The sequence below is a fragment of the Anabrus simplex genome, chromosome 9 (genome assembly GCF_040414725.1).
Source record: "Anabrus simplex isolate iqAnaSimp1 chromosome 9, ASM4041472v1, whole genome shotgun sequence".
In the NCBI taxonomy this organism is placed as follows: domain Eukaryota; kingdom Metazoa; phylum Arthropoda; class Insecta; order Orthoptera; family Tettigoniidae; genus Anabrus; species Anabrus simplex.
The window spans coordinates 112,396,190-112,411,060 of NC_090273.1; the positions used below are offsets into that span (position 1 = coordinate 112,396,190).

Here is a 14,871-nt window from a genome sequence, read left to right on the forward strand (position 1 = left end):
CATGAGGTGCCAGAATTTTTATCCTGCAGGAGATTTTTTTATGTGCCAGTAGTCAATTAATGGCCCACCTCCAAGCAATCTTGGGGTTGATACATCTTGGTATTTTAGATTGTAATAGACTGATTACAAGAATGCTTGAAACCTTTATGCTGCTTTAATAAAATTCAGATTTTGAAGTTTGATATTCAAAACTGTGATCCTCCTGCTGATGTTGGTGCCACACATGTAAATGTTTTATAATTGTAAGGATACCAATGTACTGGATTGTCTTAGACATCAGCGGTTAAGAATATCATTACTCAAGGGAAATCCAGAGTGCTAATTGAAAATACTTTTTCTTGAAAAGCATTTCAATGGAACTTTCAGCAAACTTACTCACTTCTAGCTTTTGTGGATAAGTGGGTGTAAGAGTTGATGTACTGTAATAACATTAAGCTATTAGAAAGTATACAGCACAGATGACACGATTTCTTAAAAAAAATCTTTGTTTCCTTACCATACTTGGACTGACCAAAGCAAAAATAGCAGAAACAGAGTAGAATAATTTTAAGATGTCAGTGATGGTTTCCTCAAAGGAAGTCAGGTAACAAGAATCTACTTGACTCATATACCATATAACCAGGAAAGCTTGCAGTTTTATTCAGCCTTAAGTAATGTGGCCTTAAACCATAGGAGCTACAACCAGTTAACCTAAAATGAAATAAAATAATTAACAAAATCATACTGAAAAACATAAGAAATTAGGGGTAAGCACTGTGCTCACATGTTGACCAACTGTGGGCTCCATTATACGTCGACCAACGGTGGGTTAAGCTTCTGCTATGCTTAGGCGGGACCATTAGGAGTGGGGAGAGCGTGTTGTTAGATATTTCCCGCCGTTTCGTCAGTAATGCTCACAATGTTGGAGCAATAGGTGTACCCCTCCACTGTGCAACGCATAATTATAAAATTTCTTGGTCGTGAAAGAGTTACAGTGGCGAAAATTTGCCAGAGATTGACTGTGCAGTTCGGCGATCAAACATTGTCAAGGAAGCGTATGTGTAAGGAGTGGCAGAGGAAAGGAGAGGCACTACCAGTGAAAGCCAAAACTAGACTGTCAGCTGGCAAGGTTCTTGCAACCATTTTTTTTGATTGGCGAGGCATTTTTTGATTGATTTTTTGCATGAGCAACGCACAACCATTGCTGCTTACTACTGTGAGCTGTTGAACAAGGCGAGGGTTGCATATGAGTGCAAAAAGATGAGACCAACTGATGCGCGGCCCCATACTGAAGCTCTGTCTCCAAGCTACAGGAGATGCGCTGGACTACACTTCATCATCCTCCTTACAGCCCGGACTTATCGCCCTGCAATTTCCATTTGTTTGGACCATTTAAAGAAGCTCTAGGAGGGCAACGATTTGAAGATGACGAGAGTGTGGAAGACTTTGTGCGCAACTGGCTGGTGACACAACCCTGTTCTTTTTATGATGAGGGCATCAAAAAGCTGCCCATACACTGGGACAAATGCATTTCCAAAGCAGGAAACTATGTGGAAAAATAAATTGTAATTGCCTTGTATTTTTCGATAAATGAATTTAAATAAAAAATATCCTGTTTACATTTGATCTCCCCCTCGTACAAGGATTATGTTAGGTGACCTCAGACTAGAGGTTTATATATTATCCTAAAACTTGCCAGTGAGCTTGGGAGACTCTTTCTCCTCTCCCTTTTCTAGGCCAGACAGTTTAATTTTAACTTTCATCTTCCTTTCATGTTTAATACAGCATTAAATTAATTTTTGATCCAGCAGTATTAATAGTGCATCAGATATCTTATATACAAGCACATCATTTTATGAATCATATTTTATTATACCTTTAGGTCGAGGAATGATTCAGTGGAATAACTGATCTGTAAAAGTCAGGTCTTATGAAGAATAAATAAGAATGCTTTGCGATTTGTTTTTTGAATGAAATTGAATAATAAAGGTTTTCAGTTTCATATCCACTTTTAGAACAGTTGAACCAAATTTTTCATTTTAGTATTTCTTTCGGGAATTGAACCCAATTTTTTATACAGTTGCTGAACAAATGCTGGGTCTTATCATGAAGATACAATGTATCTGAGACATGGTGTGCCTAATATTTATGTCGTTGGTATAATTTTCACGATTCCAAAATGCTGCTCAAACAGCCTGTGTTAGGATACAATTCCAGTAATTTTCTCTTTCTGAGACAAAATGTGAGAAAACCTAACTTTTATCATTAGCAACTATTTCTTAGTTTACAGTCTTTAAATCAAACTCATTAAATTATATCCCATAACTATATTCAAATGTGCAATTGAATTGTACATTGGATGTATAAAAGTCTATCAAATTATATAAGGCAATTATTATTATTAATTATTAAAAGAAAACAAACAAGGATGAAGTAAAATCAATAACAAAATATATAAAACAGATGTGTTATATTACAAAAATTACATCTGAACCATTTGTTTTATGCATTTTGTCATCATTAACTTAATGTCATGTAAGTATTAATTTGAAAGCATATAACCAGAGGAGAAATCATTTTTACACTTACATTTTACAAAGTTAAACTCTGTACTGTTGCTCAAAAACAAACACCTACATGAGTGTACACAAACTCCACCCATCTTTTGGTGATCTGAAGGCAAACTTTCTCTCTTAATCACTTAATTCTATGTCCTTTTGATTTAAATATTCTTTGGATTTATGGCTGCAGCAATAACACTGCAGTTTTAACTAACACATATTACACTCAAGAGTTTCAAACACATCATCCAAATACACATAACACGACACATAATCACATTCAAAAAAAAATAATACAAGAAGAAACTATGACAAGAAACAATTTTTCTTCTTTTCATCCTCCTCTTCAATCTTCCTTTCTATACACATTTCTTCTATTTAATTTGTACAATAGTTGCCTCCCCTCCCTCCCCCATTTCCAAAACTTAGCTAAACACAGCCTGGTTTCTTAGTATATGGACCAAAATAGAATAGAGAGACGGAAGCTACTCCTACGAGCAAAACACATTCACAACTGAACTTTTTGCTTCCTGGACTAGCACCGAGTTTCAGGTAGCTCTGGCTGGTATATTTCTGCACCTGTAAGCCAATATTCACTTTCACATCAGCTTTATTTGGAAATATTTTCATAAGATTGAATATAATTTCCTCAAGCATAATACCGGTATCATTTTACAATGTTAAGAACATAGTAATTCATAAATTAAAACCAACAACAGCTGGAACATATGTTTTTTTGTGCAGATTTTGACATACTCAGTTTCAGTAGATCAAGAAAATAAAATACAAAAATTAAGAGGAACCAAAAAGAAAAGAAATGCAGAATGTAATTAAAATCACAAACAGCCATCCATCTCGTGTTCACACAAATCCTACATATGCAGTCCAAGTTTCATCAAGGAATCTCCATCAAATTTTGAAGGTTCCAAGATTACAAACAAATTTCCAAAGCACAAACTTTTTTAACCTTCTGATTCTGATGGCATAAGTTCCATATCTTCAGACCAACTGAGATCCATGGTTGTAGTAGTGGAAATACTGCCTGAATCAGACATTGTGAGTAAGTGGTACTGATGGTTACTATTTCCAAAGCTCCCACTTAGGCCCATGCTGCGGTTCTGTTGGCCCGAATGCAACCTTCTATTCTCTTCATATTCATCATCAAAGCTCTTCAGACAGATCTCTGTCTCATGAGACATCTGTAGGCCTCTTATGGGAGCTGCAATGGGTCACAATCTCAGTCCAGATGAACTTTCTGAGGTTGATTCTTCATCATCTTCATCTTGAGAGCAACTCCTCTCATCTGAAGAAGATACCACATCATGGTCATTCTCATCCTCAGAAGTTTCTTCAGAAATCATTGCTTCTCCTGCGGACTCCTTTGGCATGAGCGCTGGTTGGGCCGCTGCACAGGCAGCGAGTAGAGAAAGGTCACTGTTAGCATTATTACTGCTTGGCAGTGGAGGAAGTGGTAGGACATCAGCTTCGACAAGATCAAGGGTCCTCCTTGCATCAGATGCATCCATCAACAATTTGGAACTACTCTTCTTCCGGTGTCGATATTCCCTGTCTGAGCTACCGCCACCGGCACCACCACTACTGCGAATGGAGCCATCAGAAGAAGGTGAACTGTTGCTACTGCTGCTAGCTGAAGAGCTGGATGATTTTGTAGGAGAATCATCATTGGAACACTCTGAAGCACTAGTATTCCACTTGTGCAGATCATCAGACCGATTAACACCTAAGCTCTCATCCAGAAGTTCATCATCATGTAAAACTACATCTACCTGATCACCACATCTTTTAAGCAGTGGATTCTTTCCAGTGTTCTTAACAGTCATTATTATCTCACCACATGATTTATCGTTTCCCTCATTGTTACACCTCTGCATTTGTAAACTTTGATGTACAGGAGTAGAGCCTATTGAATTTGGCCATGTTGAATAATCTAGGACATCCATGGTGTCTGAAGACATAGATCTTGAACGTGAACGGATTGACGACGTAGAATGCGACATTCCATTCGTAGTACCATTACTCTTCATGGACTGGACTTGCCGTGAAACTGATGTGGCTGATGAAGAGAGAGACAGTGATGTTTTGCATCGCTGGCGTTTAGGTGGGGGAAGAGTTCGTGAATGATTAAGCGATATAGATGAAGCGGTAGAAGCTGTTGTCCCACGGAAACTACCAGCACGCCGCATCAGCCGTGATACCAGTACATCAGGTGTTTCCTCCATCTCCAAAACCCAAGATACAGAGTCACTTTTTTCCACAACAGCCTTGATTTTTGGGGAAGCTGGAGGTGAAGATGGATCTTCAGTTTCAGACCGCAGTGACTGGCTGGCAGAATCAATAAGTCTGCACCCAGAACGAGAAGATCTGTAAACATAAGAAACATTCTCATTAGAAATCAAATGAACATTAGGTATTGCAATGATTACATACACAAGAGAGGGTAGTGTGTGATACAAATAGTGCACTTAATTAACACAATACTTATTGCGGATTTCAAACAAGCTTTCTCTTCCAAGCTTTAATATTGAGTGACTTGGTGACTTTTATAGTGAATGACTAAAAGTGACTTTTGAGAACTCATATTTGCTCGTCATTTGCCATTACACAGAGGAAATGGTTGACCTAGTTTTCTCCACACTAATTTTTCTTGAAAACCCAAAAGTTCCTTAAGAAGCTGTTTGCCAGAGTTTTCCTAAGTGCACAGTGTCCTAGTTTTTTGTCAACAATAATTGCTAATGCTTTGAACGAAGAAAGATACCTTTTTACGAGGTATGCAATCTCTCCAGTGAGGATTCTAATAGGCCTTTATAAATCAAACTCACCTCAAGGATACATAACAGACCCTACCATCAGGTTTTTAGACATGCGAGAGCCAGCCTGATGAAGCAAATTCAGTGAAAAGACTCAAATATCATCCATCAATAAATATAGGGTATGATAAAGAGAATTACCTTTTTTTTTTAAATTACAATATTTGGTTTGATGACTAGTGTCAGAAGGACTGTTCCACTCTCTTTGCGACCTTCTTAAAACAGTTTGGTTTCCTGAAGACCTTTATGATAGACACTGCAATAACTGTACTGAGGGATTATTGGAATATTGAGACTACTTCTCATGTTATCACTCACTGTCTGAATTACAAAAATTTGCTCAAGCTCCAATGTTAACCTGTGACTGTTGAATTTAATATATAATAATCATCTCTTGTCACGCTACTCTTTGCCAACATCGTAGCCTGAATTCAATGAAGGAAGAAGTCAATAATAATAATAATAATAATAATAATAATAATAATAATAATAATAATAATAATAGGAGGTTACAGAGCTAGGGGAATACCAGGCAGGCTTCAGAAGAGGGAGATCATGCATCGAACAGATATGGAACTTGAGAACACTTTTGAAAGTCAGACAAACAAGAAACACTGTAGTTACCTTTGTGGACTTGAAAAAAGTGTACAACTCCAGACAGACTCTCTTTGACGTACTGGAAGAATATGGCATTGACAGGAAAACCAGAGCACTTATACAACAGATGCTTACAGACACCACGTCCAAGATCAAGTTCATGGGAGAAATTTCATAACCTTTCCAGATACACACAGGTGTCCGATAAGGAGACGGGCTCTCACCAATCTTGTTCAACATGGTGTTAGACAAAATTATCAAGCAGCGAGAGGAACAAGTTAGAGGAATACACCTGGGAAAATAGCTGCCAGAACAGGTCTACAGATATCTTATGAGAAGACGCAATACATGGAATGACAGTACAACAATGTGCACACCATGCATATTGTATATGGATCCGTAAAAAGAGTTGAAAAATTTTAATATTTAGGGGAATACATACAAATAGGAGGATCAAACACTGCGTCTAACATAGAACGAACGGAAAGACTCCAGAAAGCATACAAACTCACATGGTCACATTGTAATAAGAAAAGCATATCAAGACAGGCCAAACTTAGACACTACAAAACAGTCATATTACCAGAAGCATTGTATGCATCAGAAATGACCACAGGCATCATAGAGACAGAAAAAATAGAATGTAAAATTCTCAGAAAAATATTTGGACCAATACACAGAAATGGCATATGGATAAAACGACCTACCGAAGAGCTGTACCAGCACACTGACAGACTCACAGACATGATCAGGAAATGCAGACTAACTTTGTATGGGCACATACAGAGAATGGACAACAACAGACTTACAAATAATTTTTTTGATGTAGTAAACAGTTCAAGCAAGAAAACAAATTGGCATCATGAAATAAAGGAAGACCTAAGGCAGGTGGGGATCAACAGGCAAATGATAGGAGAGAGAAAAGAATTCAGAAACAAAATTGGGAATACAATCATTCAGATTGTAAATGAGAAGAAGACAGGAACATTGTGGAGAGAACAAAGGAAACAGGAACACAGCCAAAGGATGAAGAGATTTTGGGAAGAGAAGATGAAGGGAAAGAAGTGAAAATTGTGTCATCATGAGAGATTCGAGTTCAAACACTGTCCATAAGGGCAAAAATGATATGAATGAATGAATGAATGATTACAAAGAAAATGCAAGCGCTAGAATATGAGAGTTACAACTGGGACCAACTACGGGACAACTTAGTCAAAGTTGCTACAGGAGTCGCCCCATTAATAAAACAGAAAAAACACACCTGGTGGACCACTAACTGCGACCAAGCGATCGCACAGAGAGAGGTAGCTTGGCTATATTGGAACTCTCAAAAGTCCCAAGCAAAGAGGGATAAGTTCATAGAGCAGCGTCAACTAACTGCCAGAATCACCAGACAGGTTAACCCGGGAACGCCGTGCGGTTCCGTACGATACCAGTGCACATTATTTCAGATTTTCTCCTACTGATCGTTACTCGCTCTATATATCTGGCAACTCTGCTTTACATTGTCAAGTTGATACTCCCTACAATGCCTGAAATCAACAGAGGGTTTTATTGGACTATTTGTTGGCAGCGACAACTGGTTGGAATTTGAGATCGCATCGAGAGGAATAAAGATGACTGCCCGTATAAGGTAACTTGCTTTACTTTGTTTATAAATGTTGACAATACAATTATGTATCCCGGGGTTTATTATCTTGAAATATCAGTACATAACTTGAAATAGCAAGCAATCGGTCAGAATTTCTGTATTCGCTGTTATAACACTAATTATTTTGCTGCTACAGAATGGTACCGCACGGCACTTACCATACCTTCTTGTTCCTTTCCTCCTCCTTACTTCTTTCTAGAAAAACAATTCATACTGTAGTCGCAAATAATGATTTATATGGGCCATTGAATTGTATAATTGTGGATTTTACTCAAAAGTCCACAGCATAATGTACGTGGAGAGCGCGATGTATCGCATCTAATAATGTGTGAAATTATTTTCAGTGACTTGACGCTTGATGAAGTACTGTGCATTCTTGAAGAGGAAGATACTGAAGCTGAAGCAATATACATTGAACCACCGGAATCCAATGTATTATCCGATGAAGATTCGGCTGGGGAAGATGAAGACGGTCTCACAGATAACCTTACGGGACGCCAACTCCGAGCACAAGTGGAAATAGTGCTGAAGCAGCAAATTCTGCACAGCAGTAGAGAATCCATGTCTGACAATAATCCACGGCCTGCAAAGAGAGTGAAATCAGCACCTTGTCCACCAGCTACCTGGATGGTGGATGACCAGTCCATTTTCCTAGTGCGAATTTGTCCTCTTTTCGAAATATGACGCCGACTAAAATATTTGAGTTGTTTTTTGATGATGAAATTGTGAATTTCTTGTGCTCTGAGGCTAGCAAGTCCCATTTTAAAAATGAGGAAGATCCCAAAGTAACCCCCGAAGAAATGAAAGTATTCGTTGCCATTTTACTTCTAAGTGGCTATGTGCGAGTGCCTGGGAAAAGACGATATTGGGAGAAAGAGGCCGACGTTCACCATGAGTTGGTCAGCAGTGCCATGCGCCGAGATCGCTTCAAATAATGAGATTCATTCATTGTGTCGATAACACTACGGTTACAGATGTCAAATTGTGGAAATTAAGACCTTTCATAAATATCGTAGAGAAAAAATGTCGTCAGTATTTTATAGCGGAACAGGACTTGGCTTACGACGAGTGCACGATACCATACTACGGAAAACACAGGTGTAAGCAGTTCATAAGGGGGAAGCCAATCAGATTTGGCTTCAAAGTGTGCTGTTTGAACACAGTTGCTGGATATTTAGTGTCTTTTCAGGTTTATGAAGGGAAAAATACCTTTTCCAGTACACAGTATGTAACCGAATTCGGTAAAGCTGCAGCTCCCTTAGTATCTGTGATGGACCAGCTACCTGATGCCGTTCAACATTTCCCCTATAGAATTTATTGTGATAATTTGTTCACCAGTTTCAAATTAGTGAATCACTTTCGCTCTCGAGGATACGGATTTACTGGGACCATTCGAGAAAATAGAGTCCCGAAAGACTGTCCACTGACTTCTTCTACTGAAATGAAGAAAAGAAACAAGGCACATTCGAATATGCTACAAGTAAAGAAGAAGGGATAATTGTCGCACGCTGGGTTGACAACGCAGTAGTTACTATCGTATCATCCCGCCATGATGTGCAACCTATGTCAAAAGTTACTCGGTACAGTCAAGCTGAAAAGAAAAAAAGTGTCAGTGCCACGTCCAAAACTATTTGGGAAGTACAACACCTGTATGGGAGGCACCGATCGTATGGACGAAAATGTAGCCCTTAATAGGATTGGTATCCGTGGTAAAAAGTGGTGGTGGCCAATATTTACATGGCTTTTAGACATGACTTACCTGAGGCATTATTTGCAACCTCCTAAGACAGGTGGACGTCCGTCGATGTCACGTGGAAGCACCATCAGAATAAGGAATGTGCAAAATATTTATTACGATATATTGCTTACGATATATATAATTTGGTGGTATTTTGAAGAGAAATAAGTGCAGTTGTTGTCACTTCTTTTTAATTTTAGAGTATCTGACACCTTGAGGTTCAATGGCCTACATCATATTGCTCCAACAAATCAACGATGGCGATGTGCAGCCGCCGGATGCGAATCGCGTGTCCGCACAGAATGTGCGAAGTGTAGTGTTCCGTGTAAACTGCTTTTTGACATTTCACACCAGTGAAAAGTGAAAATAAGCGACTATGAATCATGTCTGAGCTAATGTTATTTTTCAGAAATCCTAAAGAGATGTCGCAAATGAACCTATACACACCAGCTGTGCCTTTATTGCAAAGATATTTGTATTCATAAGTGATGTTCTGTAACAATATTAAGCATTAAATTACATAGTATTCTAAAGAGGAAACAATTTTAAAGTTTTACCCAAAAGCTATGTCAAGCACTGTGCGGTACCGTACAGTACCAGGCCGTCATTTAGAAACCAACCATCCAATTTTTACAAAAATTACTTTTAAATATTCTCTAATATGTGAATGCAGGGATTATTAAATAAAAATTTTAAATATCAAAAATTGAAAACTCCGGCATTCCTGGGTTAAGAGTCAATACACCCAAGACCAGTCAACACAATTGGATGAAGATTTTAAGAAGAACAACTCCAGAAACTTCTATAAGACCTTCAAACGAAACCTCAGGCACTATACCCCACCCAGCCTATATTTCAGGGGACCAGATGGGAACTTAGCCTTTAATGACAAAGACAACTGTCACTTATTGGCCAAATACTTTGAGAATCTCCACAACTGCGAATCCCCTAAGACTACCTTTGTCTATCAAGACAGACCCAGACAACCAAATGCTCTTCCTCCAACAGAAGAAGTAACAAACATTATCCAATCTCTGAAAAATAACAAAGCACCAGGAGAAGACGCAGGAGTTGCCGAACTAATGGAAAAAGGCCAGGGAAAAAGCAATTAGCAAATTGATAGAGATCCTATGGAACATCTGGAAAACTGAGAGGCTACCAGATGACTGGACATCTGCTCTGATCCACCCCTTACACAAGAAGAGTGACTTGACTGACATGAACAACTGTAGAGAGATCTCATTGATACCAATTACATACAAGATATTATCTAAGGCCTAGCTACCTCTGTGGATCAGTGGGAGAGTGTCGGCCTCCGGATCCCAAGATCCAACCCGGCAGAGGTGGTCGGATTTTTGAAGGGCGGAAAAAAGTCCATTCGACTCTCCATGTCGAACGATGTCAGCATGTAAAAGATCTCTGGTGACACATTTGGTGTTTACCCGACAAAATTAATTAAATCTCAGCCATAGACGCCCAAGAGAGTTTCGGTTTACTCGTTCTGCCATCTGGTGGGCCTAGAGTAAAACGGAACGTCGAAATTGACGAGCAGACAGCCAGATGGCGTCAAATTGAAATGTCTGCACATGGCAGCTGAGGCCATATGATTATTATTAGTTTTATCTAAGGCCTCATTGAACAAAACAGAACCTCAATTGGATCCACAATTAGGGGAATACCAAGGTGGTTTTAGAAAAGGACATTCTTGTGCTGAACAGATCCTCAACTTGAAGCCGGTACTAATGGAAGTTAAACTAGCGGGCAGGAAGTATGTAGTCACCTTTGTTGACTTTACAAATGCGTACGACCCAGTAGACAGAACTACCCTCATGAGAATTCTGCAGGAAATAGGCCTGGACCAGAAGACCCACAGCCTTATCCAAAAGATGCTGAGTAATACGCGATCACGAGTGAAGTTCAGAGGAACACTTTTGGAAAGTTTTGAAATAAAAACAGGAATTAGACAGGGAGACGGACTTTCCCCCCCTTTCTCTTCAACTGTTCATTGTATATGGATAAGAAGCAAATTCCATTTGTCAATACTGTTTATTGTAAATGTAGACTTACATCAGTACCGGTACCAGTACCAGTTTCGACTCTATTTGGAAACCAGTACTGATGTTTAAGTCTACATTCGCAATAAACAGTATTGACAGGTGGAATTTCTTTCTTATCCATATATGTGTAATCAGTCAATACGGACATGAAACTCATAAATAATGAACTGTTCATTGGACAAGGTCATCAGAAAGAACTGGGAGAACAAAAGATACCAAGTGGTATTTACCTGGGACACAAATGGAAGGGGCTACTAGTTGACTGTTTGGCATTCACAGATGACCCAACACTTCTGGCGAATTCTGTAGAAGTAGCAGTGAAACAACTCAATGCACTTAACCACCACGCTGCCAAGGTGGGATTACAGGTATTTCTAGAAAAGACAAAATACTTCACCAATATCAGTGATTCTCCCAGCAAACTACAGTTGGAACAGGCCAGATTGAGAAAGTCAACAAATTTAAGTAACTGGGAGAATGACTGGAACCCAATATGTCAGAAGGGGTAGCACTAACAACACGAATTAACAAACTACAGTTAGCATATCGACTGACCAAGAACATTTATAACAAGAAATCTCTCTCTCTCATAACACCAAATTGAGACACTACCAGACAGTCACCCACCCAGAAGCCCTATATGCCACAGAATGCTTGATGCTGAACAGGAAAGGATTGTTAGACAAACTGGAGATCCAGGAGAGGAAGATCTTGAAAAAGATACTAGGACAGATCAAAGTAAATGGCGGGTACAGAAGGCGACCAAATCAGGAGCTATACAGTTAAACTGAAAAAAATCACAGACGTAGCCAGGAAGAGGCGTCTGACCTCCTATGGTCATGTCAGGAGAATGAACCCAACTCGGATGACCTACCAGCTTCTCAACTACTGGGCAAACAGAAAGATAGGGACACCATGGCTTATAGAAGTGAAGACAGACATGCAGGAACTGGGAGTAACTGAAAAAGACATCAGAAACTGAGCACCTCTCAGAAAAATATTCAAACAAAAGAGGTTTCAGGACAGACCATCATGTAAAAAAATGGTACCCTTTGGACAATGGAAAGAAAAGAGAAGCATAGCCAGAGAATGCGCGAGTATTGGGCAAATATCAAGTCCCTTTCCAAGCAGAAAAGTTGAACATCATGGTCCTTAGTTGGTCCATTCGAAGAAATAATAATAAGAAGAATAAGAAGGAGAAGAAGAAGAAGAATACTGCTTTGTGCAAGAGGAAAGCCATCTCAAGGCGAACTAAACTAAGACACTGAAATGAAATGGCGTATGGCTTTTAGTGCCGGAAGTGTCCGAGGACAAGTTCGGCTCACCAGTTGCAGGTCTCTCGATTTGACACCCGTAAGCGACCTGCTTGTCATGATGAGGATGAAATGATGATGATGACGACAGACAGACACCCAGTCCCCGTGCCAGCGAAATTAACCAAGTATGGTTAAAGTTTCCGACCCCACCAGGAATCTAACCCGGGACCCCTGTGACCAAAGGCCAGCACGCTAACCATTCATCCATGGAGACGGACACTATAACAAAGTGACTGAAATGGAGTGTCTGTATGCTAGTCAATGCCTCCAAATGATAGGAGTGTTGGAACTAAGAGAAGCCGAGAAATTTGAGAGAAAGGTCGTCCGCAATATAATGGGTCCAAAAATCGTGGATGGCCAGTATAGGTTAAGAGGAAGGTGAGAATAATACCAGGAAAGCGAAAGACAATCTAGTCAATGAGAAAAGAAGACTCAAACTTTATGGACATCCTTTTAGAATGGACGAGAAGAGGCTGACGAAACAGATTGTAGAGCTAAAGTTTCCGACAAATGGTTCAGGGAGTTAAGAAAGGATCTTGAGCAGTCTTGATTAAATTGGGAAGACATCCTAAACCGAACAAAGTATAGATCAATGATCAACAGGTTCAGAGGCTTCCATGACGAATAGAAACTGAATAGGGGACGGAAAGAAGACAGTCTACCAGAGAAAGAATGCAAAGATTTTGGGCTGCAAAGAAGGCTTCCAGTAATGTGCGATTGTTGCTTAACGTGGCCTCAAATGGCCGTAAACGAATAACAGTAACAATAATAATAATAATAATAATAATAATAATAATAATAATAATAAAAAATCTGAAATCAAAGCCTCATGGCTGCAACCATGTCTGACGGTCCACTGCCATCGTTCTCATACCAGCGTACAAATCACAACCTTGTTCATCGACGGTGTTCTTAATATAGGACTACCCAGTTCTGATCCCCTTCCCTTAGTGGCATTCAAACAAGAACATATACTATGAAAATGTTCTATTTTCCATCACATTTTACTACTACTACTACTACTACTACTACTTATGAAGTGACAAGTAATTCAATACTGGTACTGCACATAAAATTATGGGAGACAGAATATTTCATATTGAGCCTAAGGTGAACTATGGTCTACTTTATATTAGGGATGTGCATATTTAGTAAAATGCATACTTTCATTTTTTTTAAGTTAAAAACAAACATTCAATAATTTGAACAAGCAGGTGAGAATGTTTAGCCATATGCCTGACTCTCTTTGCCTCCCAGGAATTAACCCTACTCATTTCTATTGTGCCATCATACGTTCTTAATTAGTATTCAACTGAATAAAGTCCCACTTAAAAACATTTTCCAATACTTGAGAAGACAAAACCATTGTCATTACACCTCATTGGTAAAAGGAGGTACGTAAGTATATGCATGAAAAAGTAAAAGAGTTCAAATCAAAATCAAATCAACATCTCTTTATTTGCAAATGAGGTGTTTACCTCGGTGGCAAATGGTACACTAAAATACATTATTGTCAAGCACTAAATATTAAATTAACAAGAGAATAAAATTTTCCTATAATACAATACTAACAATTTTTTCTATTAAACACACAGCTCATCCTTAATAAATTTACATTGTTTACACAATTCTACTTATAATATCTCCTGTACTACTTACAAATATAGTCATCTGACATACAGTATGTGGAATTACTTCAAATGATACTGTACAACTGGTATAAGATTAAAATTTACATTGCATTTATTTACTTTTTCTTTTCTTCACCCATTCTGGAACCTAAGTAGCATAACGACCTGCTGCGTCTTAACCAGAGCCCCTTTTATCACCACTTTTCAGAGTTCCTGAAGGGCCTTCACAGCTACCGTAGCAGTCCCAGGGCCCTCGAAGTCCCCACTGTACTTCACCCCTACAGGCAGTCCCCTACTTTAGCTGTCCAAACTCCTTAGACCAGGGGATGGAATTAATTTATTCACACACATTTTTTTATTTACATTAACCTGCACTGGTCGAATGCCCTCTAACATTTAATTTATTTTCTCTGTTGCTGTTTATTCTCTTTTTGAATATCTGTACAGATTTTGGAAAAGGATCAAACACTACCCCTGGTAAACTGTTCCACTCCTTCACACCCTTCCCAATGA

General features: G+C 38.9%; 1 protein-coding gene across 1 annotated transcript in view; it reads right to left on the reverse strand.

The window, feature by feature from the left end:
* Positions 1 to 3,358: 3,358 nt before the first annotated feature.
* Positions 3,359 to 14,871, reverse strand: part of LOC136881192 (uncharacterized) — a 159,471-nt gene continuing 147,958 nt past the window's right edge. Inside the window, exon 9 of the mRNA XM_067153885.2 lies at positions 3,359 to 4,922. Coding sequence (XP_067009986.1) covers positions 3,770 to 4,922 — 1,153 coding nt within the window. The 3' untranslated portion in view covers positions 3,359 to 3,769. The remainder of the gene's footprint in view (positions 4,923 to 14,871) is intronic.